Raw genomic sequence first — 27,244 nt, forward strand, 5'->3', positions numbered from 1 at the left:
TAAGTTAACTGGCTCATCCGTAACAGTATCAGTTATGTTACAGGTGATGAGGATTCATGTTAGCAACACGATCTTCCTAAATCCTTATTTTCAACCTAAAATCCTAAGTATTATTTCTTCCATTCTGCAGATGAGGAAATAGAAGCAGAGCTCTGAAGGGATGAGGCCTAGAGCTAGTTACACCAATGGAGATTAGGAACCAAATCTCTTCCCCACTCAGCCATCAATTTTCCTGCTCGCTTAGCACTACTATGCTGCCAGGAAAGGCAGTTGGTGGCTTTGTGTTCCACGTATGGAGTTGCGGCCCCTACCTCCTACCTCTCCCATTTAGTGCTAAAATAGTGGTGGGGAAACAATGGGAAGCATACAAGCAAATATGCTAGGTCTGCAGAGAAGGGACTTTTACAAACTGGACTCCCACTCCATAGGTCTTAATCCACTCTGAAATCAGGAAACTACTCGATCATCCTGAGTTCGCTAAATATCAAAATGGCTTCACTTACATGCACATGGTATAAGAGCATTTCTTCCTTACAGACGCCATTAAGAAGCTGGCTTAGTTTCTTCTCCCGGACCCATGTAAACAGCAATTTAAAAATACCACGATAACATTTTTAATGTCATTTATTTTCCTTAAATAATAATTTGCTACAATCCTGACACAAATTAAAAAAAAAAATTAACACAGTATTAACAAAGGCAGAATTCTTCAGGACAATCAAAATCATGATGTACATAGAATAAATTAACATCAAATTGCGTTTATATTCAGATAGTCTGTCCTCTCCTTTGAAATGCAATGGAGACCATTGTAACTCAGGGTGAATGCGCCCATTTGTTCTTCCCTACAGAGAGTCATTCTTTATATAAACTCCACTGTAATCTGAATCCAGTTAGGAATCCTGACAGACACTCAGCTACCGACACACACACACACACACACACACACACACACACACTTACACACACCGGCAGACAACCCTCCGGAAACTGGATTTCCCACGGTTCAATTTCTAGAAGATCGATTGAGAAGGGCCAGAGATACTGAATATTTCGATGACAAGATCCCGTCTCCCCTAACGCAAATCATAAGGTTTCAAGCGTAAGAGCTTGAAGTAGCAGCAATACATGGAGTAGACTCAGTAGTAAATGATTCCAGTCCTGGATTCTGAGGGTAGAGTAAGAGGTGAGCAGAGGCAAGAGACACCTGCTTCCCAAACTAACATGTGATGAAAAATCAGACACGGAGAGTCCTACTTCTCGGAATCCCCACGGAAAATTCAGCAGAATACAGCATTACCACACCCAGCTCAGGTCCTGTGTAGGGAGCCGAAGGGGGCATGAACGCAAGGAGAAAGCAGAGGGTTTGGGACATGATTCTCAGAAACATGGATATCGGAAGTGGCAGGGAGATGGGGCGAAAGGAGGAGGGCGACTAAAGGCTCCACCACCTGCCTAGTCTAATACATTCATCAGGGTTTCCATAGCATCAGCGTCGGGTGAACTCTACTCGTTCCAGCTGCGCCTAGAAGCACAGAAAGCTCAGCCCTTCCATAGGCGATATTCTATACAAATATACACTTGAAATATCCAAGCAACCCTAAATAACCACGCCATCGTGTTTGTGGGAGGTCCACGTACTGCCAGCCTTCCCTCCGAGTTGCTCAAGGATGGCTTCCAGGGTATGGGAACGTCTGGAGGGGAAGGCAGGTCCCAAAGTGAGATTCCTTTTGCTTAATTCTCTGCGTCGGAAAAATGGGTCTAAATGCTGCTATACATAACTGCATGCGTATCTACATGGTTCCTATGTACACGATACCTTTTCTAGAGTATTTTAAAGTGCCTGGTTTCAAATGTGCTCCTTCCTTTCCCGCACCCCACACAGATCCCTCTTGCTGCTTGCAGAGAGAGAAGTCTGCCAGTCCTCAAGGAGGATGCTCTTGGGAAAAGAGGAATGAATGTTTTCACAGCTGTCTTAACTGGGATCCAGCATTGGGACTAAGCCTTCTTCATAAACACGAAGAATCGCTTCGCACACAAACTTATACTGGCTCTGGAAAAGAACAGAAAACTGTTGGGTTAGGCACTCCATCAGGACCGCATTTCACCACATTTGTGCTTTTTCTCTTATGTCATCTGTATATGCTCAGTTCCACCTTTGGGCCAGGCTGGACCCCGGGATTCACGCCAGGGCAATGGAGTGGAAAGGACACATTTGTGAACAAATAATCCCTTCACAATGTGTGGGGTGGGGAGGGGGTGCTCCAGGACAGGGATGCACAGAGTGTCATGAGGATATAGTAGAGGGAAGAACCAAATGCCTGGGGGGTAGGGGGTAAGGGAAGGATGCAAAGCTGGCTGCAAGGTGGCTGCTGTAGGCACAGAGGGCTGCAGCATAAGCATGGCAGTCTGACCTGGATGGCCCAGGGCAGAGGCTGTGCAGGTGGGCTGGGACCTGGTCGTGGGGGGCCCTGTGCAGGGGTAAGGAGTCTGGATTTTGTCTTCAGAAGGAGAGCGATGCAAGCTACTGTGCAGGATAAGGCTAGTCATATCATCGAGCACCCAAGAAACATATTTTAGTGAAGTATATGGCATAGGGAAAGCATTTAGACTGAGCTTCAACAGCTAGGAAACCCTACCGAGATGACGCAGATGATGCATGTTTTTACTTTTTAACCAGCAATAAAGTCTTGTCATTTTACAAAACAGGGTAGAGTATGGCTTTAAAAACGTAAGCTGATATTTTTTCTCTTAACCAGATTTCCAGGGTACAAACTAATATACAATCACCAGCACTCAGAATCTATTAAACTCTGTCTACAAGCCAGTGGCAATAGAGCTAGCTGGAAAACAGAGCTTTTGCCTTCTTTGCTAATTCTTCATGCATCCTGGGGGTTTCACCTCCTCTGGGAAGCCTTTCTGGATTTCTCAAAGTTTGCTTTAAATACCCCTCCTCCAAGTTCTCTGAGTCCTCTGAACTTCCCCCATACTGTCAGGATTTATAATGGATTAATCCAGTTCTCCTGCTTGCTGCAGTTATCTAGTGAATGAATAAAAGTGGGAGGGTTCCTGTTATGGGTTGAATTGTCCCCCCAAACATATGTTGAATTCCTAACCCCCAGTCCCGAGCATGTGACCTTATTTGGAAATTGGGTCATTACCTATGGATTAGTTAAGTCAAAATGAGGCCACGCTAGGTTAGGGGAGGGGGACTGTCCTCAGTCTTATATGACTGGTATCCTTATAAGGGGGAACAGACAGATGCTGGGGGAGGAGGCCATGTGACTGTGGAGGCAGAGACTGCAGTGCTGCAGCCGCAAGCCAAGGAACATTCAAGATTTCTGGCAAACACTGGAAGCTAGGCAGAGGCAAGGAAGGGTCCTTCCCTCCAGGCTTGGCGCTGCCGATACCTTGATTTTGGACTTGTGGACCCCAGAACTATGAGACAATAACTTCCTGTTGTTTTAAGCCATCCAGTGTGTGGTCTTTTGTTACAGCAGCCCTGGGAAACGAAGTCCCCATTTTGCAGATGGGGAAACTGAGGCTTGGAGAGAGGTTAAGGGACTATCTAAAAGTTGCCCAGTGTTTAGGGGAGCCTGAATTACATTCTTTCCACCCCCACTTCACTGCCCTCTGGTAGTTTGAGCGGAAAGCCAGCAGCTTTCCTCCTGGGGATGGCTGCTGTACCGAGATCCCAGGAGGAGAGAGAAAGGCAGCGGGAAACGTCCCCTTGGCCCAGGGGGGCCTGGGCACAGGTGGGTGGGGTACAATCCCTCAGGGGGGCTTGGCTCACCTGCAGCAGTGCAGAGCACAACCGCCCCTACTCGCTGGCTGGGCTGCTGGCGGGAGGTCAGCCACGGGGGCGGGGGGCACAAGGGCAGCAGGAGGTGGGGGCCAGGTGGGGGTGGCGGGGGCAGGCTTCGGAGCTGCTCGAGCCCTGGCCAACGCCTCAGCACCCCCAGACCTCAGTCTTCTGCCCTCGAAGCCCTCGCCCGAGCCTGGCCCAGGGGAGCCCCCCAGGAAGCGGCTGCCGCCCTCACTCCCAGAACAGGATTTCCACTCACTGACGTCTGCACCATCATGGCGCGCTGGTCTCGCATTTTCCGGACGATGTCCAGCGGGCAGACGGGCAGGTTTCTCTCGATCAAGCACATGGCTGTTTCCATGGTGACCAGCACGCCGGTCCGGCCTATCCCAGCACTGCAGGGGCGAGAGGAGAGGGGTAGGGTTGGCCCCGGCAGCTTCCCGCACCGCCCGGCTGAAGTCCTTCCCCGCCCCTGCGCCGATGCCGGAAAAGGCTCTGTCCTGCCGGGCCTTTGGGAAGAGGGGACACATGCCACGGCCTGCAGCGCCTAAGAAGCCTGTTCCCCCCCAGGCTGAGGCCAAGGGCTTCGAGACCCCAGTTCCCTGGCTTATTCCCATCCACTGGGGAGGTCACTGGCTCAAGGACAAAGGTGACGATGAGGATGGAACTTTCTTCTTCAGTTCTGCGCTACATTTGGAAATCGGCAATTGCATCAAATTCCTAATCTTCTGAAAGGGTAGAGAGATACGGGACCAGGGCTTTGTAAAAGCGCAAGGCTGTGATGACCGCCAAGAAGTCACAACCAACCAACCAGCCAACGAACCAACCAGGTACCTGCAGTGAACCAGGACGGGCTCGTCGTCCACTCTCAGGGACCTCACGTAGTTGACAAATTCCAGGAAGTCTGAGGAGTCGTCGGGAACGCCGTGGTCGGGCCAGGCGACGTACTGGAGGTGCGTGACCGTGTGCTCCTCTCCTGTCTGGGCACAGGCGGTGTCCTGGCTCGTCCACCCTGGCCGCTGTGTGGGCAGCAGGCCCCAGGCGGCCACGCCGCTCGCCACCCCCCGCCGGGGGAGCTCCTGCCGCGGGGGCCGTGCCGGCTCTTGACTTGCGCCATTACTGAAATGCTCACCAGGACCGAAAGCCGAGCAGCCCCTAAGAGTGGCCCTCCCCTGACCTCCGCCGCCGGGCCCCGCCTACCTCCACGTGGGTGACTAGCATTTCTCGGAACACGTAGGCGAGGGTGCAGTCCTCCGAGCGGCACCGCACCTGGAAGCTGCCGTGCTCGGCCACGTCGGGAGGGTCGGGCCAGTACTGGTGACATTTGGTCTGCAAGGAAACCGCCCGCTGCGTGAGGGTGGACCTGGGGCCGGGCCATAATCTGGCCTCTCCCCCTCCCCCATGAGGGCGCAGGGAACCCCAGACACGTGCCCTCACTCATGCCCAGGGGCTCGGAGTACTGCCAGGAGAAAGGACGCTCAGGGGAGGCCCTGGGCCGGAGCCTGGAGGATGGGACCAAGAGACTCCTCTTCCCTGTCAGCAGGGTTCTACATGGAAGACCAGGAGAGGACCTCAGATGTGGGGCCTGGATGTCCCACCCTCCCCCATCTGCCTGATCCACCCTCAGCTCCGAGGTGGGAGGCCTCAGGGACAGAGCTCAGGAACCCAAGTTTGGGTGTCCACCAGAAGCCCGCCGGGATCATTAGTTCTCCTCCTAATGTTTGTTAGTCGTGGGACATTGAATAACTCAAGTTCCTTCAACCTCCTTGTTCTCACATTCTTCACCTGGAAGTTGGGAATGGCACCTGCTTCACGGACGGGGACAGAGGCTGGAGAGGGCAGGCTGCAGCGAGTGGCTCCCCGGGGGGTCAGGTCCACGGTGGCACTTAAGCCGCTGTCGTGAGAGGCTCTGTGCCACCCAGAGTACGGCTGAGCAGAGATGCCCCAGAAACCCAGAGGGAAGAGTTCCCCAAACTGAGATGAACAGTAACCCGCTCCACTGGAGTGGTACCTTCTGGGCTCTCCAATGCTCTCACACGTGGCTCCCCATAGAGCTGACAAATGCTGACCACTGCTCCTTATTTAGCAGACAGGAGACTGGGGCTCCGGGGGACCAGAGCTGAGGGGTACAGGGCAGTATTCCATCTTGGGCACCCCTGTACCCCTCAGTGTGGTGGCGGCTTGCTCCAGCCCTCCCTGATTTCCCTTTCTCTTCCCATGGCCTGTAGCTTGCCCCAAAGCCATCTTAGCTCCTGCTTCTGACCTCGAAGCAAAATTCAGGGCCATGTGGTCCATTGTGTCAGCGCTCCTTCCATTAGTGAAATCCTAGCTCATTTAAAAAAAAAGAGTAACATTTCCCAAGCCCTTACATGTACCAACCAATGCAAAAATTACATTTGTTTACGGCTGAAAGGGGATATAATTTTCCGCTTTTCTATTCTTATTTTCAAATGTCACCGTGGATATTTGAAATTAAAGTATGCTGCTGAAAAGCTGGGTTATGATTATACCTTTATGGGGTATTTCAGCTAGTGGCCACCCCTCAACTTCACTGGGACATGAAAAGAGTTGCTGTCTCCAGAACCCAGAGCAGGGGGGCCAATGCCACCCTCCTCCTGCCTCCCTCCTCTAATGGGAGCGTCCTTGCCTCCCAGATTCCTGCCCACAGGGTGACATGTGGGAGGACAGTCCCTGCAGTGAGGAGCCTGCCAAAGGCAGTGCCACAAATATCCACACTCCCAGAGATGCCCCTTTCTCTACAATGAATTGACATCAAGACCGGACTCTTTCTTGACCCCTGATCAAATTTAGTTTTTAGGCCTGTTTGGATCTGAAAGCAGCTGGGGTTTAGTGGAAAGGGCAAGAATTTTGTGGAGCACTTAAGTCTGGTTGTTAAGTTCTACTAACCAACTGTGTGATCTTGGGCAAGGAACTTAACTTTGAGGCTTATTTGCACATTTGTTCTGCCATAAGGGGTGATGATGCTAAAGTCTAATACCTCTACAACTTTTGTGTGAGGCACTGAACAGTACTTTTTATGAGCATTATTATTATTATTATTATTATTATTATTATTATTATTATTATTATTATTTTGCATGCACAGGCTCTAGGAATCAAACCTGGGTCTCTGGCATGGCAGGCGAGAATTCTGCCACTGAGCCACCATTGCACCACCCTGACCATTATTTTATTTTGGCCTCAAAACAACTCCATGATGAGGGTACTATCATTATCTCAATGTCGTATATGAGTAAACTGAGGCTCAGAGAATGAATCAACTGGGGTCAGATCATGTAGAAAGATGGGTATTCAGAGGGTGGGTGAGGGAAGGAGTCACACAAGGTAAAGAGCTTACAGTTCAGGACAATGGGGTAAAAAGTATAATCGAGGCTGGCATGTGTGTGTGCATGTGTCCATGTGTGTTCACGTGCCTGAGCGCCTGGGGAGCCACTGAAGAGTTCTGAGCAGGAAAATGACAAGACAGTGTTCACACTCTTAAAAGGTCATGCTGGAAGCTGTGTTAATGGACTGGACCTGGGGAGACTTTAGGCCAGGAGGATGCTAAGGAGGTGGTTGCTGAATCAGGTGAGAAATGAAAAGGCTGGGAGAGAAGGCAGGAGCCCTGGGGACAGAAGCGAGGGCAGATCAGAAAGTTAAGGAAGGCACTCTACGGTGGCAGCAGAAGTGAAAGTAGAAGTGGGAAGTGAAGTTAAGGCAGGAATCAAGGCTGATTCCAGATTTCTGGCTTGGGTAACTGGACAGACGTACCCCATGGACCAAAACGGTGAGCACAGAAGGATGTGCAAATTTGGGTGTGTGGTAGATGACCTCAGCTTTGGGCACCTTATGTGGGAGGCCACCTGGGTAAACGTGACCTGTCAACATATGAGAATGTGAGTTTGGGGTTTAGGGCGTGGAAGGAGCCAGTGCCCAGTTCTGTTTGCTTAACCACTCACGGGGGAGGACAAGACTGACTTGAAAATGAGTTCCCAGGGGAGAGGCCTCATACCCTTGAATGCATCTTACCAAGCTCAGTGTGGGGAAATGTACAGCGATGTGAGAAGGCTCATGGCGCTGTGGGCTGCCCTAGACCACTTCCCGTCACCACACTGGACCCTCACACAACCCGGTGACCCATTAATACCACAGAGTAGTAAATCCTTTGGCCTCAGGCCTGGCGAACCTTGGCAGAACAGGATCCAGAACTGCTACCCTACTATGCGACAGGCTCTGTGTCCAGGGTCACTCCCGACCCTCAGTGACTCTGAAAGACATCATCACCCCCTCCCAATTCTGAAGCCAGTGCCTCTGACGATTGGCAGACCGTGAAGGAAAGCTGTCCATATCCTAATACACAGATGCAAAAAAATACCTTCTTTCCTCAAAAGAGACAGCTCTGATAGAAAGCGAGGGAGAATGACATCTTCACTTGGATAGATATACACTTGGTCCTCATTGTCTGCAGACTCTTTCTAAAAATCCACTTTCTTTTTAACATTCATTTGCAACCCCCACATCAAAACCTGCGGCAGTTTTGCAGTTATCTGGGGACACATGAGGGTGGTGAAAGATTTGAGCTGCCTGAACCCAGCTGAGGTCAAACAGGTGACACTCTGTCTTCTCATTTCGGCTCTCAGAATGTAAACGAGTGACGTTTTTGCAGTATATCTAGTGCCAGGTTTTTCACATTTGTGCTTTTTGCTGGTGATTTTGTTTAAATTGGCTCTCAAGTGTAGTGCTGAAGTGCTGTCTAGTGTTCCTGAGCACAAGGAGGCTTTGATGTGATGTATGGAGAAAATACATCACATGAGATCAGCTTTGTTCAGGCCTAGTTATTGTGTGTTTGCTGTGAGCTCAACGTTAATGAATCAACAGTATATATTAATCGAGGTGTCTTTAAATGGAAATACAAGGTTATGTACTGATCAGTTGACAAAAATGTTGAAACCAGAGGCTAACAGGAACTTAGCCCTATATTTCCCGTAGGAGCAGGTAGAAATAATGACCACAAATAACAATAGATTGCACCTCTATGTGGAAATCCATATACATGAGGGGAGAATGAAAGATGAATTTGGGGTGGGAATAAAAATGGGAGAAAGCAAAGTGGTCCTTCAGTGGGAATATCTAATAGACAACGTGGCCTCAAAGGGCTCTGGAGACAGGTGGTGATGGTCTCCCACCAGCCACACGCCTGCTGAGTCTCACTTTACTAAAACTTAAAATGGGAGAAAACAAACAGGACTTGTTGAAGCATTTGGGGGCAAAAACTGCTCACCTGGACTAACTTCTAATCTGGAAGAGCCAGTAGGTGGGGACGAGGAAGAGAAAGGACCTTGGATAAAGGGCACGGATCACCTGAGAGTTTGTAATTGAAGGAGGATGAAACATGTACCCTGGATTTTAGAAGAATAGGATTCTAACAGATGATAAACAAGAGAGAGAAGTCAGAGATTGTGAAGGGAAAGCTATCTCACGGGAGATGGCATCTCTAAAGCAGAGAACCAATGGAACCAGCCAGACTGGGTTCAATTAGGACAAAAAGGGCTGGGAGACAAAGAAACCAATGGGGAAACAAAGATGCCCACCAGGTCACACAGAGACCTCAGAGAAGCTCAGGTTCAGAGCGGACACCAACAAAAGAGAGGAGAAGGGTGTGATCAGGGACAGCACAGGGGGCGCAGGGCTGTGAGCGCAGTGAGGGGGGTACAAGGCTCTTGGGATCACAGAAAGAGCCTTTTCTGCTGAGCTGGAAAGAGCTGAGCGAGGGAGAGAAGGGGCTGCTATCCAGGGAAGACAACAAAGCACTCCTGCCGGGGCTCCCTTTCTCTAAGAATGACCTTCTAGCTGGAAAGAGTGGCTCCAACTCTGTGAAGGGGAATGAGATGCCCATAGCAGGCAAGAAGAGAGGTGGCACTGAGCGACCCTGGATGGATCTCCGCATCGTGAACTAAAAGACCACAGGCAACAGGAGGCCAGACGCTTCCAGACTGTTCTGAGAACGCCTGGAGCACGGAGGCACCTGGGAAGCAGGCGGATCAGGGACCAGAGGCGGGTACATAAGGAGGGTTTTCAAACGGGGACAGGGGTAGGTTCTAGAAATGACAAGGCAATAAGCTTGACGTCTGTTGTCTGTAAGGTACTGGAATAGCCTAGAATGCAGCTAGTGACACAGAACCACATGGTGGGAAAGCGATTTTTTTTCTTTCAATATTTCTGATCGTGCCAGGGAGTAAGCCTCAGTGTGGGTCTAGTGCAGCTTTAACACCGCCTCCCTAATACTTTTATGCTCCTTTTATAATAGACAGAGAGGTTCAGAGGCGGGAAGTCAAGAGAATCTTCCTAGAATGTAATTATATTGTTTTGTGGTCTTTGGATTTTTACATACACCTCCTATTTATGGCAAGTGATACCAGACTTCCATGTAAGAAATATCTTTTAAAAGGAATTTAATAAAGAAAAAAAAAGTGAATCTATTTAAAGAAGAATAATAAATGAATAATAATACAGTAAAATAAACAGAGTAAAGACCCAGCAATAATTTTTTAAGGTAGTACCTCCATTTACCGCTATTGCTATTCCTCCTCCTAGGTGACATGTAATATTTTGTGTGCCCTCACAATCCTATGGGACAAGTATTATTATCCCATTTTACATAAAGAAATTTTACAGTTTGCCTAAGTCATACAGGTAAGGAAGCATCAGAACCAGGATCTGAACTCAGGAAGCACGGCTCTAGAATCTGCATGCTTAAACCACTACACCACAGAACAACAGCTGGCAGTGCTTTAGAAAACAAGAAAAGAATAGTACTGTGAGACCCCAGGGGTTGCCTAAGTTCAAACAAAGAGTCCAACTGAGTTAATTTCTTATTGAACATAAACTTTTTTTAAAAATCACAAAATAAACAAAAACAAGGCTCCTAGATGAGAAGATCAGGTGATGCCATAGTCATGGTGTGTTGTGATTTCAGCAAAGCCTCCGATGAGGTCTCTCCTGGTAACTGGGTAGGGAGGATGGAGAAATGGCAGGGGACAACAGCTGAGCTGGGAGGCTTAACAACTGCTCCCAGAGTGTCCTCAGTGCCTCTAACAGCGTTCTAGGAGAGGCATCTAATGCCTCCTGAGGACCTTCCCCATTTTTATCAGTGACTTATGCAAAAAGAAGAAAGTCTGATCAAATCTGTTGAGCAACAAGAAGCTTTGAGTGACGGCAAACACAGGAATGACCAAGCAAAGCCTTGAAAGCCTCAAAGAGCTCATGATAAGGAGGATAATGACAAACACACACACAACAATAACTACTTGCAACAGGCACTTCTCTAAGCTTTTTACATATGTGTATTGTCTCAGTCTTCTTAACAACACTACTAGGTGGGCACTATTATCATCTCCATTTTATAGGCAAGAGAGCTGAGGGCAGAAAGGTTAAATAACATGTTCAAGAGGAACCGTACCTGGAACTCAGGTGGTCTGGCTCTAGACCACCACCCACATGCTGTGCATAGGTTCCAAGAGTCAGGGGCATGAGTACAAAATTGGGGAACTGGCTTGAGAGCAACATCAAAACAAAGACTGGACAGTTTCTACTGACCACAAGCTTAATGGAAGCTGAGTGTGTGGTGTGGCTTGTACAAGTCTAAGGTCATCTTCAGATATGTGAAGGGGAGTTATATATAGAGAGGTAGCTTATTTTGTATCTTTCCATGTGGCAGAACTAAGTGAGGTGGAGGTTAAAAGTGACATGAATTTTAGCTCATTGTGAGGAAGGACTTTATAAATCAAAGCCAAACACCCACAGGATGAACTCCAGGGGTGTCCTAAAAGTAGTGGGACGTGTGTTCTGGATTAGCGTCCTAGGCAATCTGCAGGGGTCTGCTGAATTAGTAGGAATTCTCATTGTGTTGTTTTGGGTGGGAGGTTAGATTGGTCTCTTCAAACATATTACTCCCTCCAAACCTGTGGGTTCTGACTTTCAACATGGATCAATTTGTAATTCTGAACTAGATACCCAGGAGTGGCCTGGGAGAAAGTGGCACACAGATAATTCAGAGCAGGTGGTACAAAAGTAATTGATATTTGATCTTGGATTGCATTTCTGAAAAACAAAAGGCTTAATGATGAAGCTATCCAGATGTACCCAGAAGTTATCAAATTTACGGTACAGGTCTCTCTTGGACAGTGACTTCTTTGATATGATCAGTGACTATAAAAGATAGTATCTTTCACCCTCCTAACTAGGCCATTCTTACCTTTTTTTTGCATAATCAGACTTGTTAAAGGATTTCTCCTAATTTTTTATGGCCACTGCTGACCTGGCACTTGGCCCGCTCTGCTCAGGATGAGCTCTGGTCCTGTGTTTGTGAGGCCACAGCCCAAGCAGACATTCTCGGCCAGGGGAAGCGGGGTAAGGGGAACTGCATTCCGGCTTGTTATAATGATCCAAGCCCGCAGTGGGAATGGTTATCTGATCATTCTTTAAGGCCAAGTATGGGGAAGGCCAGGGACTAGGGGAGAGGAGTGCTGAGTTTCTGGTAACCGGAGGTGTCCATTAGTGACTCCGACTAGATTTATGGGTTGCAAGGGGGCTTTCCAACTGTCAGACTTACATTCCATAAAGCATCGCACACGTGTGAACGGAAATCCAGCCACTTACCCGCCCCCGCTCTGTGAGTGTTGTCAACATAACGATGAGTGATAACTTCTGATCCCACACTACTTGCCAAAACTGTGCACAGGTATGTGGCAGGGGTCCCTGAGCGGCAATGTACTTGTTCACAAGGTTAGCAGTAGGTATCTCCATCTGGCAAGAGATTATGAAAGGCATCAGAATCTGTCACTGCCATGAGGTGGACGAGGAACTGGATTTTAAAACTCTTTTTGATAACTGACATCGTACCAGAATCATATCTCATGAACTTTATAGCAAATGAGAAAAATCAAAGAAAAATTTATCTTAAAAAATCCTTGAAATTGCTCCAAATTGCTAGTAAGTCTAGCAGTAAGTATTAGCGTTTAAACTGGGTGATCCTCAGGAGGCAACAATCGGAAATGTGGTTACAAAATGGAAGAAGAGTTTTGGGTGACTTACATTGTCCTAGCCCAGAGATAACCTACTCGTATTGGTTACTGCCCCATGTAGGTTTTCTATCAAAATCTATTTACTTTTCTTTGAAGCAGAAAATACCTAGTCTTGTACTTTGTTTTCTGCGTGGTTTCCAGTGCTTCTACCATTAAGTTTATGAATGTTGACAGGAGCCAGTTAAAAGGTTTTTAGGGGTCCTCAGTGTTCTCCTGCTCTGCTTCTACTTTTTCCTTTCTGAAATGAGTTCCTGCTAGGGAAGAACACTGAGAACCTGCTGAGCTTTGGGTTGGCATCAAGATTCAGTAATTCTTTTGTAGGGAGGGAAATGGATGCCCCTAAATCATGGCTTTGGGTTGGCTCTTGGGTCAGTGGCTTTCTTGGCCCTGGTCTCAGTCCCCAGGATAACAGTAAGACACAGGACTGCATGGTCCTGCCATCCCCACGATCTCTAACGCTCTGCTCTTAAGACACTGGGAACACTGAGATGAGGGCCAAAGAATCCCACAGATGCTTTGCATTAAATGGAACCAATGATTAGACCTAGTTTTAGCAGGACAGTTTTTGATATTTTGCTGTAACTTGAGAGCACTTACACTGAGAAAGCATCAGCTCATTTAGATCAAGGGTTGGCAAACTATGGCCTAAGGGCCAAATTCTGTGGCCTCTGCCTTGCAAGCTAAGAGTAGTTTCCCCATTTTTAAATGGTTACATAAGTACCTACATAATATCCTCGATTTTGACTCTTGGCCTGCAAAAACCAAAATATTTACCACCTGGCCCTCTACTGAAAAAGTTTGCTGACCACTGGTTTAGACGAAGAAACTGAGGTTCAGAGAGGATAGATAAATCGTCTCAACATGTATTTTTAAAGTGAGATTTAATGCTTTCCCGCAAAACACATGCGATTTTTCCCTTTTTCTTTTTGGGGTATGTATAGAAGAGGTTTTATCTTTATTTTTAGACAGGATGTACACTAATAACATGGGGGGCGGAAAACACACAGCAAGTTACAAATATATCACCTGCAAGAAACAAACACCTACATGTCAATAGCTAAGGACAACAGAAGGCACATGGGCTATGAAATCAGAAATATAGAATCCGAGTTTTCATTCCAACTTCTGTTAACTTTATGACATTGTCGAACTTACTTACTCTCTGTGAACCTTAGTTTTCTCCCTGTATAAAAGGAGACTCGATCGCCTTACTGCTCATGGCTGGTGTGATGCTAAATGAAGTAGTGAACAGAAAAACACACGCCATCATCATTATCGCTAAGGTGATTTATATGTCCTATCATATAGACTCCTAACTTACGTTCACATAACTTGCATTAATATAATCTTCATTTCCACGCAATGATACCCTGGTAGTGTCATCTGTAGGGGAGAGAGAAATTTACTAATTACTCCGTGTGTTATTTTTATCATACAAGTCAATGAGAATTTCGTTCCCAGTCCCATCTGCAGCTCTCGCTTCATTAGCATAAACACTATTCCCCAACTGTTCCGAGCCTGAAATGGCTACAATAAAGACTGTGGTGTTTACAGACACACTGAAAATTGTTCCAGAATACCAGACAATCTGTTTTAAAAAGGGAAACATTATCTCAGTGTGAGGGGGTGGGGGGTGGAGGGGTAGGGGGTGGGGAAAGGAGACATTCCCACTGGATACTTACAAGGCAGCACATCCTTGTATCGGTTTTTGTCCAAATTCTGAGGCAGCTTTGCAAATGTGATGGCCAAACCAGGCTTCTTTCTGTAGAGTTGCTATATGACAAATAGGGAAGTAGAAAAAAATGCAAAAAACAGCTCAAGGGAGTATGAATATATGCATTACAGGAAAGTTTACCATTCAGTGCATCAAAATCTTAAGATCGTAGAATATTAAAAGTCACTGTGTGGTATATGTTAAAAGAAAATCTTCCCAACACAAAATTTCATAATTCCACGAGAAACTGACTAAATTATTCTATAATGTCGTTTTTAATTTTAACATGATGATCTTTGAAACAAAAAAAGTCATGGGAAGGTGTCTGAGTCACAGATAAATAGATGGCAAGTAAAACCTCATCTTTATGACAATTATTTGACAAATGCTAGAAGCGAGTAGAGAGGAGAAAAATAACTCTGATTCAAATTTAAATGGAGATCATCTAAATTAGTGTAAAAACATTTTTTTGCTACAGTTCAATACAGTGAACTATATTCTTTGCTTAAGAACAAAAGCATTTCATTCATCAGTTCAGGAATATATTTCCAAAGTAAAAACATGTGTTCCAATGTGTAGTAAAGTTCATTTAAAATGGTATTTCCCTGCACATGTAATCACTATTAAAAAATTCAATTAAAATAACCTTTGCATAACAAGTATATATTTATATAATTATGCTGTATTTGACATGATTTTCACAACAGGCCTGTCTGTGTGAGGCATTAACAGTGCCCTAATTTGCAAGTGAACCTCAGAAGTTAAATGCTTTGCTCAAGATCACACGAGAGGATGAACTCAGAGCTGATTCCAATGCTTGAGTTTTCTTTCCTATGCAGCTTTTTCCCCCACTCGAATGACAGAGTTAAACCCAACTCACCAGGTGTTTTTATTAACTCTATGGGAATTTAAAACAACACAACTTGATTTTCAATGTTAGAAGTGATACTATGTTTTTTTTTCCCCCACAAAATGTGGGAAACTCAGACAAGAATAAAGAGAAAGAATCACCAGCAACTTCACAACCCTGGGATGACCTTTTCATATATTTTCTCCAGTTTATTTTCTCTGTATGTACATGTTCAGGAATATAAATATGCATATGTGCAAAGACATACAATACATATATTTGTTTCATTTGTAAAAACAAGAAAATAGATTGAGCCATATATTAGCATTTCCCATATTGTGCTACCAATATTCTGAGAGAAACAACAGACATTGCTTGAAAAAAGTTTTGTGGTCAAAGAAATTTGAAAGCAGACCCACCATATTTTCTTAGATTCATACAACATAAGTCCTGCAGAAATAAATCAGATAGGCTAAGAATTTCTGAAGTCAAGTTGACCATGGAAGACCTCGGCATCTCACAGAGGTGTTGAGTGAAAAACTACCATGGTTTTTGAGACATGTCCCATAAACACAGGTTCTCATCTCAATCTGCATTGCTGTGGGTGTGAACCGTGTCTGAAGGAATTATTAGTTAAGCTGTGGCCAAACTGAATCAGGGTGGGCCTTAGTCCTGGAGGGCTTTAGTGACTGGAGGTCTCATATTGCGAGGAAAGTTGGATGCAATCAGTTTAAGCAAGCCACAGGAAGAAGCTAGGGGTCAGTGGAAACCACAAGAGTAGACAAGGACAGAGAGAGATGGCCAGGTGACAGGGGACTGCTGCACAGGACCACTACTGACGGAGGGAGAATGCATGCCCTTGCTGATACCTTGATTTTGGACTTCTAGCCTTCAAAAACCGTGAGATGATAAATGCTTATTGTTTCAGCCAACCCGCTGTGTGGTCTTTATCGTAGCAGCCCTGGCAAACCAAGACGGTGTACATTTTCCAGTGTTATTAAATGTTCTCTATGCCCATAATTTCTAAGAGTTCAAAATCAACAGCGTGTCATGATTTAACTTTTACCCAACTTTTTGATTAGGCTATTTAAATTTCTCTACTCTTGTAAGTTCCTAGGAACAGAATTACTACATGAAAGCATATTTTTGAGGACTTGCATGCATGCAATCAAGTTGTCTTGCAGAAAAGTCATATCCATGTAGTATGGAAATGGTTAGTTCCAATTTTGCCAATCTGATTTATTTCTGCAGGACTTATGTTCTATGAATCTAAGAAAATGTGGTGGGTCTGTTTTCAGATTTCTTTGACCACGAAACTTTTTTTAAGCAATGCCTGTTGTTTCTCTCAGAATACTGGGAGCACAGTATGGGAAATGCTAATATATGGTTCAATCTAATTATTTTCTTGTTTTTACCAATGAAACAAATATATGTATTGTATCTGTCTGCACGTATACATATACACCCAATTGTGGTCAATTGCTTCAACTAAGATGCCACTGAAATCTGAATATGGAGACTGAACATTATCTTTTCCACCAATTTTCGGCAATTTGTACGTCTTGTTGTATAGACTGACCTCTGTGGGTCTATTTTTTCCTTATTAGTTCTTCTCTTATTAAACAAACAATTTAAGCAGAACTCTCAGACTAACATGGAGATTTTTTGCTGTGGTACTAGTGAAACATCATATTCATTAACTAAATGCTTAGAATTTCTAAGGGTCCCAATACTGATTATCTTTACAATTTCAATTCATAATAATCAGGCGGCCATGGAACAACTTCTTAAATAAATATCCGCAGGTTTTAATGGGCTCTCTGAGCTCATTCTAGAAATAAATCAATGATTTATTGAAGGTTTTGGTTTGACTGTGGCAGAAGGAGGATATCTGAGTTAATCAAATTTGTCTAAATGGCATCTCTGCTCTAACTGATTAACTGCTCAGAGGTGAAATCCAATTAAGTGAACATAATCAGTAAAGCTGACTTGGAGGTACAAAGATACCTTTTTTTTTTACATAATAAAGATGCAAATGAAATCAACTTGAGATGGTCTAGCAGAAAAGCACAGATCTAGAAAAAGGCTTTAATTAAATTAAGATTTTAAACATATCTTGGCAACAATGATCTGGCGATAGGATTGTAAAGTACTAAAATAATTAAAAAAATAACGAAGTACCATGACAATGTTTAAAAAACTTTAAATGGGCCCACGCTACACTTTATACATAAAGATGTTTACCAGCAGCATTTTTTTAATTAGAAAACTGAAAATAATCTGAATATTCCTCAACAGGGAGATGACCTGCCTTAAATTCTAGCACAATCACAGCACAACATTCTGTGCAAGTAATAGAAAGAGTAAAGTAGACTGAAAGTACCGATTTGGAAGAATATCTACTCATCTATTTAAAAAAAAAACACGCAAGTTAAAGAATAATATAAATATAGTAGTGATTCCATTTACCCACATACTGACACAGATACACACAGATATATATATCTGAGGTTACACACATATGATCTGAGGTTACACATATATGATCGTTTGTGCATGTGTACACTTATGTATGTGTAGATATACGTGTATAAAATATATTTGCACAAGCAACGGGACAAATATGGAAGGATACATATCAAATTGCTACTGTGCAAATTATAACAAAGATGAAGAAGCTGAAGGGATGGGGGTCAACAGACTATGAATTTTATTTTGTCCATTTCTGAACTGTTTGAATTATTCCAATAGAATTATTGTTGTTGTTTTTTTTAATTCAAATGACTTGAAATAGAAAAGAACTACAATGAAAGAAATCTACAAAGTTAAAAAAAAGTTTTATGAAAAGCTAGGTAACAAATCAAAGACTAAATTGTTTTGGCCTTTGGAAGGCTTGATGACCCATTCCTAGTATGTCTGCCTTGATTGAATGCTATTTCCACTCAACTACCACAGTTTTGTGCAAGTACTTAGTTTCTAAAGGGTTAAGAGTTGGTTCTCCAGCTCTTTCTATTTATCGACTCTTCTCCAAACGTGGGCTGTTTGGTGGGCCGGGTCTGAGAAAGCAGAGTCGCAGCTGAAAGTGATGTGCTGGAAACACAGGAATATCTTCCTGGAAGGGTCAGGAATGGTGGGGAATGAGTTAAGGCTGTATTGTAGTGGCCAGAAATGGAGACAAGGCTCTCTAAAGAAGCATTCATTGGAAAAATGCTCTCTGCTCAGTTACTCCTGGGCTGAAAGTGTGAGAGGTCCTACAAGAGGGATGAGGCAGAGGCTGAGAGGCAGGGTCACGAGACAGAAAGCTATAAAATCACTTAGTTGAAAAACCCATTGATTTTTATGTCCTAAAATGCTTGTTCTAATCCAATTGAGAATGCAGGTCTAAGAAGCTCTGCAACTAGGATTATTTATATATATATATATATATATAAACAAACAGCTAAAAGGGGTTGCCAGGGAACAAATGTATTCAAATTCAGTATCACTGTCTCCAGCGAGGGCCTCCAAAGACCAGCAGTGGAGTCATGGGAGCTGGACCACTCTGGCCATCAGGCTGGGGTGGCTAAGAGAGCATTTTCCAGTTTAAATACCTCTTCTTTGAAAGAGTCATCTAATATTACACAGAGAGCAGCAGGAGGTGACTCTGGGCTCCTCAGACTTCTCACCCAACAAAGATGTGAAATCTAGGGACATCCTCTGATGAGGGCTTTGGAAAACCAGCTGCCTTCGCCATTGATGCTGGCCCAGCCCAGTGGGTCAGCTGTGTTGAGATGAAAGGGGGTTCTTGAGGGCTGAGGAACCCAGGAGGGGAAGGAAAATGAAACATCAAAGACTAAAAAAAAAAAAGGGCGGTGGTGGGGAGGGGAGAGTTGAAGGGAAGGAAAGTGCAAACAGCAGAAAAAGATTTGCTCAGAGTCCACCCCTAGACGTTGACTTAAAAATAGCTGTTCTAGTTCCTTGTTCAATCACTAAACTGTTGTCTCCGTGAAGGAAGGAATCCTGTTTGTTTCTTTCACCTCCATAAACCCCATGGCCAGCAGTGTCCCTGGTGCGTAGTAGGTGCTCAAGAAAAATGTATAGAGGGAATGAGAACGGAGATCTGCTGCTTTGAAAACAGGGTGCAAACCGCTAAAATAAAGCAGGTCGAGAGTTGGCAGTTTCGGCGTTTTTGGACATGGCGCTCAGCCACTGAGCTATAATTAAGCTCAAGGGTAACCCCTTTTGCTTGAGGGTCCCAGAGATTGCGTTCAGAGTACTGCTCAGTAGACAAATGAATAATTCCTCCGTGTGCACAGCTCGTCCACGTTAGGGGCAGCCTCTTTCCTTTCTACTTGACCCCAGCCAGAGGGCAAGAGATACCACTCTCGCGAGGTGACCTGGAACCTCTACCTACCTTTCTATAAAGGTGTCAGTTGAAACTGCTGCTAGTCATATGAAGACCTACGATAACATGAATAAATGCACAGTCCCAGATTTAGACTCCAATACTATTTAACAAGTATTCTTCAGAGTCCCTCTCACTGATAAATGCATGATGGTTGGAGAAGAACATCCCATTAAATGGGTCCTGAGCTCTTGAGATGGAAAGGCTGCACTCACACCCACTCCGAAGCCCCCACAACTGGCTACCTGCATCCCCTACACATTCTATTCATAATGCTTTTCCTTCGTAAAAAGAGAAAAAAATCTATTTGGAAAAATGTTCTCTTAAATACATTCTTTTAGGGACAGGTTCTAATCTTGCCCTCATCCATTTCTATGTATGGGCATCTTAACCAGCTCATAAATTACTCAGCTCTCTTTGCTCTTCCAGATGCAACTTTTACGATTATCACAGGAGCCAGTGAGTGACTTGTTTTGACACTAATAGATGTTTCCTATACTGAGAAGTTTAGGAGTGAGTTAGGAAAAAACAGAGGTCAGAGAAGAAGATGGTAAAGATGCTTCTGCTGAAGCGGGAGGGTGTGGGTACCCGAGCCAGACATTCGGTGATTTCTCGCAGCCACCCAGGCATCTATCAGCCTGGGGAGGGGGCATCTCCTAGCTGAGTTCCTCGTCTTATATCACAGGTCTCTAAAAGGTCTTACCTAACAGGGAAAGGAAGCAGAGACACTGCGAGTGGTCTGGTGGTCGGACAGAAATGGATACAAGGGGTCCTTTGCTTGCCAGGGAGCTGGTTCTCAAATGACGGACAAGTTAGCAGGCTCACTGAACTTCTATCCACAAAGGTCTGGCCGGACAAGGTGCTTATGCTTTCCGTGGTTCAAATAGAAACTTCACCTCCAGGAAAGCACAAATTGAGCCCCAAGTTGGCCTTAGGAAGGAGACACCTTGTGGCTGAACTCGGGAATCCCTTCAAAAAGGACAGCATCACGGATGTGAGAACAGACCTGGAGCTGGTTGGGAGTTCAGGTCCTTACACAAGAGTAACAGAAAAGGCCGACCTTGACAGAACAAATCATAGGATGTAGGTAGTTTGAAGCAGATGATAAATGCTGCTAAAGTGCTCACAAGGAAGGTCTCTCTAGAGGAGGGAAGGGCTAATATTTGAGTTGGGTGACGGCTGTACCTGGCAATCATTCAGTTGTTCCAAAGGACTAGATTTTCAATTTTAACACATATTCTAGCCCTAGCTCGATCTCTGGCTAGCTGTGCAGCACTGGGCAAGTCCCTTAGCCTCTCTGAGCCTCTTTTTCTCCATCTACAAAAGAGTGGTCCTCATAGTTCTGACCATATCTATTTTATAGAACCAAGGTTCAACTGAGACAGCATATGTGAAACATACTTTCTGGATTCCAAAGGGCTACAGAAATACTGATTATTATTAAGTGTGATTTTATTACAGCCGGGACCAAATGCTTTCTGGAACACACTGCAACTGTTTACTGAAAGCCATGGGAGAGTTGAGGAATTCTCTTAATGAAAAAATGCTTCAAAGCAAGCTGTGCTGGAAACTAGCACTCGATGTAGGAGGGAAACTTTCTACAGCCTAACTACCCTAGGGAAGTCCTTTGTCTTGCAGAGTGGGTGGTCTGAGCACCTGCAGTGGGTCCTGCTGGGGAATGACCCCTTCTTCCTACTCCTACCCAGAGCACCCCCCATCCTCCCAAACCAGCCAAGCCGCCCACCTGTGGACAGCCCTGGAGGCAGCAGGTGGAGGCTCAGAACAGGCAGGACTCTGGAATCTGGAGAGGCTTGGGTTGCAAACCCAGTCCAACACTTCTTGACCTGAGCTTGGGCAGTCTTAAGTCTCTTGGAGTCTTTCTTTTATACATATAACAGCTGTTACTTTAAATCGCCAGACAGTATATTAAGCATTTATCTCATCCAATCTAGCCAACCAACCCATGAGATACCCAATTTACAGATGGGGAGAACAGAGGCACAGAGGGTTAAGGGGCATGCCTGAGGTCACACAGGGAGTAGGGGTGGAACCAGGGTTTAAACCAGGTCTGTCTGGCTCTGTGTGGCTAGACAGCCTCTCGGCTCCTTCATGCCCTGGTGTTGTACTATTCTAATAAAAACCCTCACATGTACCAACAGCACTTTGCAGTTTCCAAAGGTTACATAATGGTTAAGAGAGACAGCTCCTAAGTTAGCCTGCCTGGCCTCCCGTCCTGGCTCTGCCATTTACTGTGAGACCTTGGAGAGGTTACTAACTCTGCCCTCTCACCTTCGCAGAGCGGGTAATGACAGCATCTATACAGGATGGCACGTAGTAAGTGCTCATTAAAGATTACCATTTGTATCCGCTTCCCATTGATCTGGTTTCCTCATCTCCTTTAGTATTCTGCTCCTCTAGTAGCTGCGAAAGATTCTTCACCAGTGTTTTTCAGTTATGCTCCATCTAACCCCAGCATGCCCATCAAGGAGCAGCTCTGCCTTTATCTGTTCTCTATTTTGAAATTCTGCCAAAGGTGGTATTTAAAAAGAGGGTCTTCTCACCTAATTCCTAGGAAATGTAGAGAATGAAGAAAATGGAAAATGTATACATACTGAAATACAGTCCTAAAACTGATCTGTTCTCCGTTTCTTATGCTGGAGTCCGACTGCACAGACAAGCCTGAGCATGGGCGGCAGTGGGGTGGGGGTCGGGGTCGGCTACCATGGCCACCCTCTCATCCTCTGAGCGGTTGGCCTGTGCACTATGACACCTTGGGATCGCATTACAAGAACCAACCTCTGGGTCCCACCCCAGAGCTTTTGATCCAGTGGCTGCAGGCTGGGCCCTGTGAGAACAAGCCTCCGGGTGAACCCATACAGGTGGGTCAGCATTTAAGAAACACTATGCAGACACACGTGTGTGTGTGTGTGTGTGTGTGTGTGTGTGAGAGAGAGAGAGAGAGAGAGAGAGACACAGGTACTTCTCGCCAAAGCATTTTCAAAATTTTTCAAAAAGTTGATGAACGCTGTTTAAGGAGACTCTTAGGTGGGATCCCTATATGTGAAGCACGGAAAACTGGAGCCCCCTTGGTAGAGGGTCCTTTACGAGCCCTAAGCTCCGGCTTTTTCCTCATTGAGAGCCCATAGCGCCTCCTTGTGGACTAGCGGATCAGACACAAGCCGTGCCCGTTGGGCTGAGGCTTTCCATCACCTGGAGACGCTTCCAGGGCCCCCTCCCTGCCCCCAGCCCACAGGTAGGCCTGCTTCCTTTGCTACCTGCCAGCCTATGAGCTCAGGGCTCTGCTCAGGCTGTGACCTCCCTGCCATCCCTGCCCTTCCACGCTCCGTCCCGTCCATCTGTTAATCCTGCTTCTCAGCCTCCAGGACCTCCTGAACCCCCCACTTCTGGTTCCTACATTGCATGTATTCTGTGTCATAAAATCCTGTCCTAGTTTGGTCTCTAGCTGTTTCTGGGACTCCTATGTCTCCCCACATATACCAAAATTAGGTTGTTAGCTTCTTGGGGCCAGGGAGATGCCCCCCATCTTCCTTTATCCCTCTTCCTGGCCTGGTATTTGGCACATGATAAAGGTCTAATACATACTTGCTGAATGAATGAATGAATGGATGAATGAATGAATGAATGCCATTTCCCTTTTCATGCCCTCCCCAAAACCCCTGCCCCACTTCTCCAAAAAGGAATAGAACTGATACATTCTCCAACTGGTATTTATGTTCTTCCTTGTTTTAATTATTTTGAAGTGTTTTAAAATGTTGAGTTTTATTGTTTAAAATATATTTTTAAATTCTCAACTTTTCCTGCAATGCAGGGCCAGAGAATATACTGCCACATTTTTTTTTCTTCTAAAATTTTAAGCCTATATAACTCCCTGCAGGCCACTGAAGAAAAGGGATATTTCTGTTTCTAGAATATCATATCCTGTATGGATCTCAATTCTACCCAAGTAATTATACTGATCCTATCCCATTATACTGATTTCATTTCACAGATACTAACATATTTTTTGTCTTTATTATCTGTCACACTTGTTAATTAAAAGTTTAAAATTCCCTATTGATTTTTCAGTTTGTCTTTTACCATCACCTCTCACCTGTGGGAATTTGCTTTCCACTGTTGTTCAATGTTCAATCTACAGTGCTCTAATGATATATTTCATTTACATTCTATTCCTTACACCATTACAAAATAAATCTCTCTCTCTCTCTCTCTAGGCTTTTTGCTTTGCATTTCATTTTATTTGATATTCGGAGGAATCATGCTCTCCTGAATCAATTTGCAGTCACGTACAGTTGACAGATTTCTTAGTTTTGCTTCTCTTTGTTCCTTTGTACGGCTTCCTAATAAACAATGCATTGCTGATTTCTGGTTTTGAATCAATCTGAGCCTCTTTTTCTTCATTTCTGATTCTAGACTATGGATGTTGTTACGCATGATCTGTTTTCTTCTATCAGCCTAGATTATGCTTCTTTGTGCTCTTTCCCCTGTTGAGTGAACGACTCTGCTTTCTTTTATCCTTTAATATAATGTGGAAGATAAACACATCCTGTTTTAATGCTGTCAGTGAGCAGTCACCCAGTCTCCTTTGGTATTTGGTATTTCGCTTTGTAAGGAGGCTCTGTGTGTGCCTGTCAACAGTATCAGTCCTGTGGGTGACAGCTTCCTCCTGAGGAAGACAGGGCCCAACTGGTGCTCACCCAGGCTCTGGGGTCCAGGCTCACGGGACAATGCTACCCCCTCCCAGTGACAGTGTGCCTGGGGGCCCGGGTGGGGCACCTCCCCAGCTCCCCACCACCTCGTCCCGCCCCGACAGCTTCGAGCTTTTGTGTGGGCAGCTAAATGCGTTCAGCCCGCCTCCTCCACTTCCGACACGTTTCTCCGTGACAACTGAACGCTGCTGGAATGAAAGGGTGAGACAGAGTTCACCCTCTTATTCCGAGGTCCCGACTGCCGTCTGCCTGGGGCCCGTGGGGGCGGCACTGCCAGGCATCCCGTGCGGGCACAGCTTCACCCATCAGGGCTGACGTGACTCGGCTGGTCCTTTCAGGTTTGGAAAACCAGACGATCATCTCGACTTCAGGGGACAAGGGGGCGAGTTGACCCTTACCCGGCAGGTGCTGTGGAAGTGCCTGGGCCTCGGGCAGCCAGGCCTCGGGATCTCTTACCTCAAAACAGATCAGCACTGTCCCGCTTTCGAGGCCCTTCCTGAGCTGCTCCATGGATCCCTCAAGAGTGTCCCCACCCTCCGGACACATGGGGAAAATGGTCTCTGGGAAAAGCTGGTTCAGTTCATCTTCAGATTTGGTATCGGTGGACGGGTGGACCGCTGGAATGGACAAGAGAGAGGGTGTCTGGCTCATGTGGGAACACTCTGGTTTATATGTCTCCTTCAAAAAATTACACTTTTGACACCTGAATGTAGATGGCTTAAAACATCTCATTAAATCATTAAGTGCACAGTAATCGTTTTCACCAAAGACACTACTTTTAGTTGAATGATTCAATATGCGTTAATTAGACAAAATGACATACTATTCTGGTTTGTTTTAAATGATGATGTTTAGCATTCAGCAGCTTTTCCCAAAGGTAAGGGAAAGGGAAAGGATGTTTTTAAAGAAAAGCTGTTTTCTCCCTCTTGCTCTCCCTGACATAGCTGTTCCACTGTCTTCCCCACCCCTTCTTTCCCAGGCTTCTTTGCACTAGCTCCTCTACAATGGTTTTTTTTTTTCAGAGCATCGTCATAAGACCCAGTGTTCTCGCCATGATTTCATCCAGCACTGAGAGCTCATTCAATCTCTAACTCGAGGCCATTTCTATGTGGGAGGCTCCTAAGTAAACACCTCTAGCCCAAATATTGTAGAGCTGCTTCTTTAATACAAATTCTCCCTTTGCATCAAACTCAATATGGACAAAAGCAAACCTAGGACTCCTCCTCAACTCTGCACAATACTTCTCTACCCTCATGTACCTTTTTCCTGTCTCCTTTCTTTTCCTTCTTCAATCTCCCAAACTGGAAACCTTGGGATTATCTCAGAATGTTCTCTGTCCACTCAGAAAGAGAAGGCCCTCCCTTACTCAAAAGCCTTCAATGGCTCCCCATTGCCTTCAAGCTAAGAGAAGGAGAAGGAAACTAACAACTTCTGAGTTTCCCACAAAGCCGAACTAAATTCTCCCAATGCCAAAGCAACTGTTGTTAGTCCCATTTTATAGACAAGAAAAGCGGATCAGCACTTCTGTCCTGGTAAACAATTTGTCCACGGTAACCTAGGCTGTCAGGTGGGAGATGGAATTTCTGTCCATTTCTCTCTGACCCTAAAGATCGCATTCATTTCATTGCATCACAGAAGATCAGCACTTCTGCTTCCTTTAAGATTTCGGTCATATCTGCTATTCCCTATGCTGTTTGCTTAACATTTTCTTAAAAAAACGATTCATATTTTTAACTTCAATATGCGCACAGTCGATTTTCCCCAGATTCTTGTTATTTGGGGGTAGTTATGCTTGGTAACGTCTCTGTGAACAGTGAATTAGAGAAAACTGCTCCTGGGGGGAAATACAGGGTTAGGTTCCCGCAGGCCTCTGGTCACACTTTCATCAAATGACCAATATATAACGTTGTTTGTTGTGTGTTACTGTTTAAAGACACCTTATTTACTATATATTATTGATTCATTAATATTGAACTCATGGCCAAATCACTACAATTCTGCCTGAATGAAGCTCATCTAAGTTGTAAGTTGTATTTCCTCTTACAGCACATCACAGCCTTCTTACACCCAGCAACACTAGACAGCACTTCAGTACTACACTTGGGGGCCACTTCAACAGTGTGAAACCTGGCGCTAAACAGACTTTGAAAAAGACACCCCGTTTACAGTTGCCTCGAGAAGGCAGACTGCGGCCTTGTCTGACTTCAGCTGGGACTGTGCATGCCGGGCAGCTCACATTCTTGGCTGCCCTGCACATGCCTATGAATGACCACCCCACAGGGATTGGTTTTGCTGCTACAAATACATTTCAGTGAGTTGGCAAACCTGCAGATATGACATCTGTGAAAAATCAGGCTTGACTGCATTTTAAAAATGAATGTCATTAGAGTAGAAAACCAGTGGCACTAGCCTTTTAGCTCTAATCGTCCTTAACCATCTGTCTTCCTTGCCTCAACCAGGCATCAGCCCCTGCTGTTGGCAGGTAGGACTCCCCTCCCTCACCTACTGGCCCTGAGACCCCTGGCATGCTACAAGGGGCATTCCTGTGACAAAGGGGGCTGCACCCACCTTTGGCATTCCTTTGCCCCTATCATCACAGGGCCTGGCCATCATATAGCAACAGGGCAAGTTACCTGACATCTCCTGGTCTTGGTTTCCCCATTTCCCCACGGGGGGATAGA

General features: G+C 45.4%; 1 protein-coding gene across 10 annotated transcripts in view; it reads right to left on the minus strand.

Annotated features, from left to right (window-relative positions):
- Window positions 1-606: 606 nt before the first annotated feature.
- PTPN3 (protein tyrosine phosphatase non-receptor type 3) overlaps window positions 607-27,244 on the minus strand; it is a 183,320-nt gene continuing 156,682 nt past the window's right edge. For all 10 annotated transcript variants that reach the window (XM_077141515.1, XM_077141493.1, XM_077141486.1 and 7 more), the window contains 8 exons: window positions 25,020-25,180; window positions 14,571-14,661; window positions 14,210-14,271; window positions 12,464-12,610; window positions 5,006-5,134; window positions 4,640-4,785; window positions 4,065-4,200; window positions 607-2,053 (listed from right to left, as the gene is read on the minus strand). In XM_077141515.1, the coding sequence (XP_076997630.1) occupies window positions 1,976-2,053; window positions 4,065-4,200; window positions 4,640-4,785; window positions 5,006-5,134; window positions 12,464-12,610; window positions 14,210-14,271; window positions 14,571-14,661; window positions 25,020-25,180 (950 nt within the window). In that variant the 3' untranslated portion in view covers window positions 607-1,975. The remainder of the gene's footprint in view (window positions 2,054-4,064; window positions 4,201-4,639; window positions 4,786-5,005; window positions 5,135-12,463; window positions 12,611-14,209; window positions 14,272-14,570; window positions 14,662-25,019; window positions 25,181-27,244) is intronic.

Source organism: Tamandua tetradactyla, chromosome 2 (assembly GCF_023851605.1).
Source record: "Tamandua tetradactyla isolate mTamTet1 chromosome 2, mTamTet1.pri, whole genome shotgun sequence".
Lineage (NCBI taxonomy): Eukaryota > Metazoa > Chordata > Mammalia > Pilosa > Myrmecophagidae > Tamandua > Tamandua tetradactyla.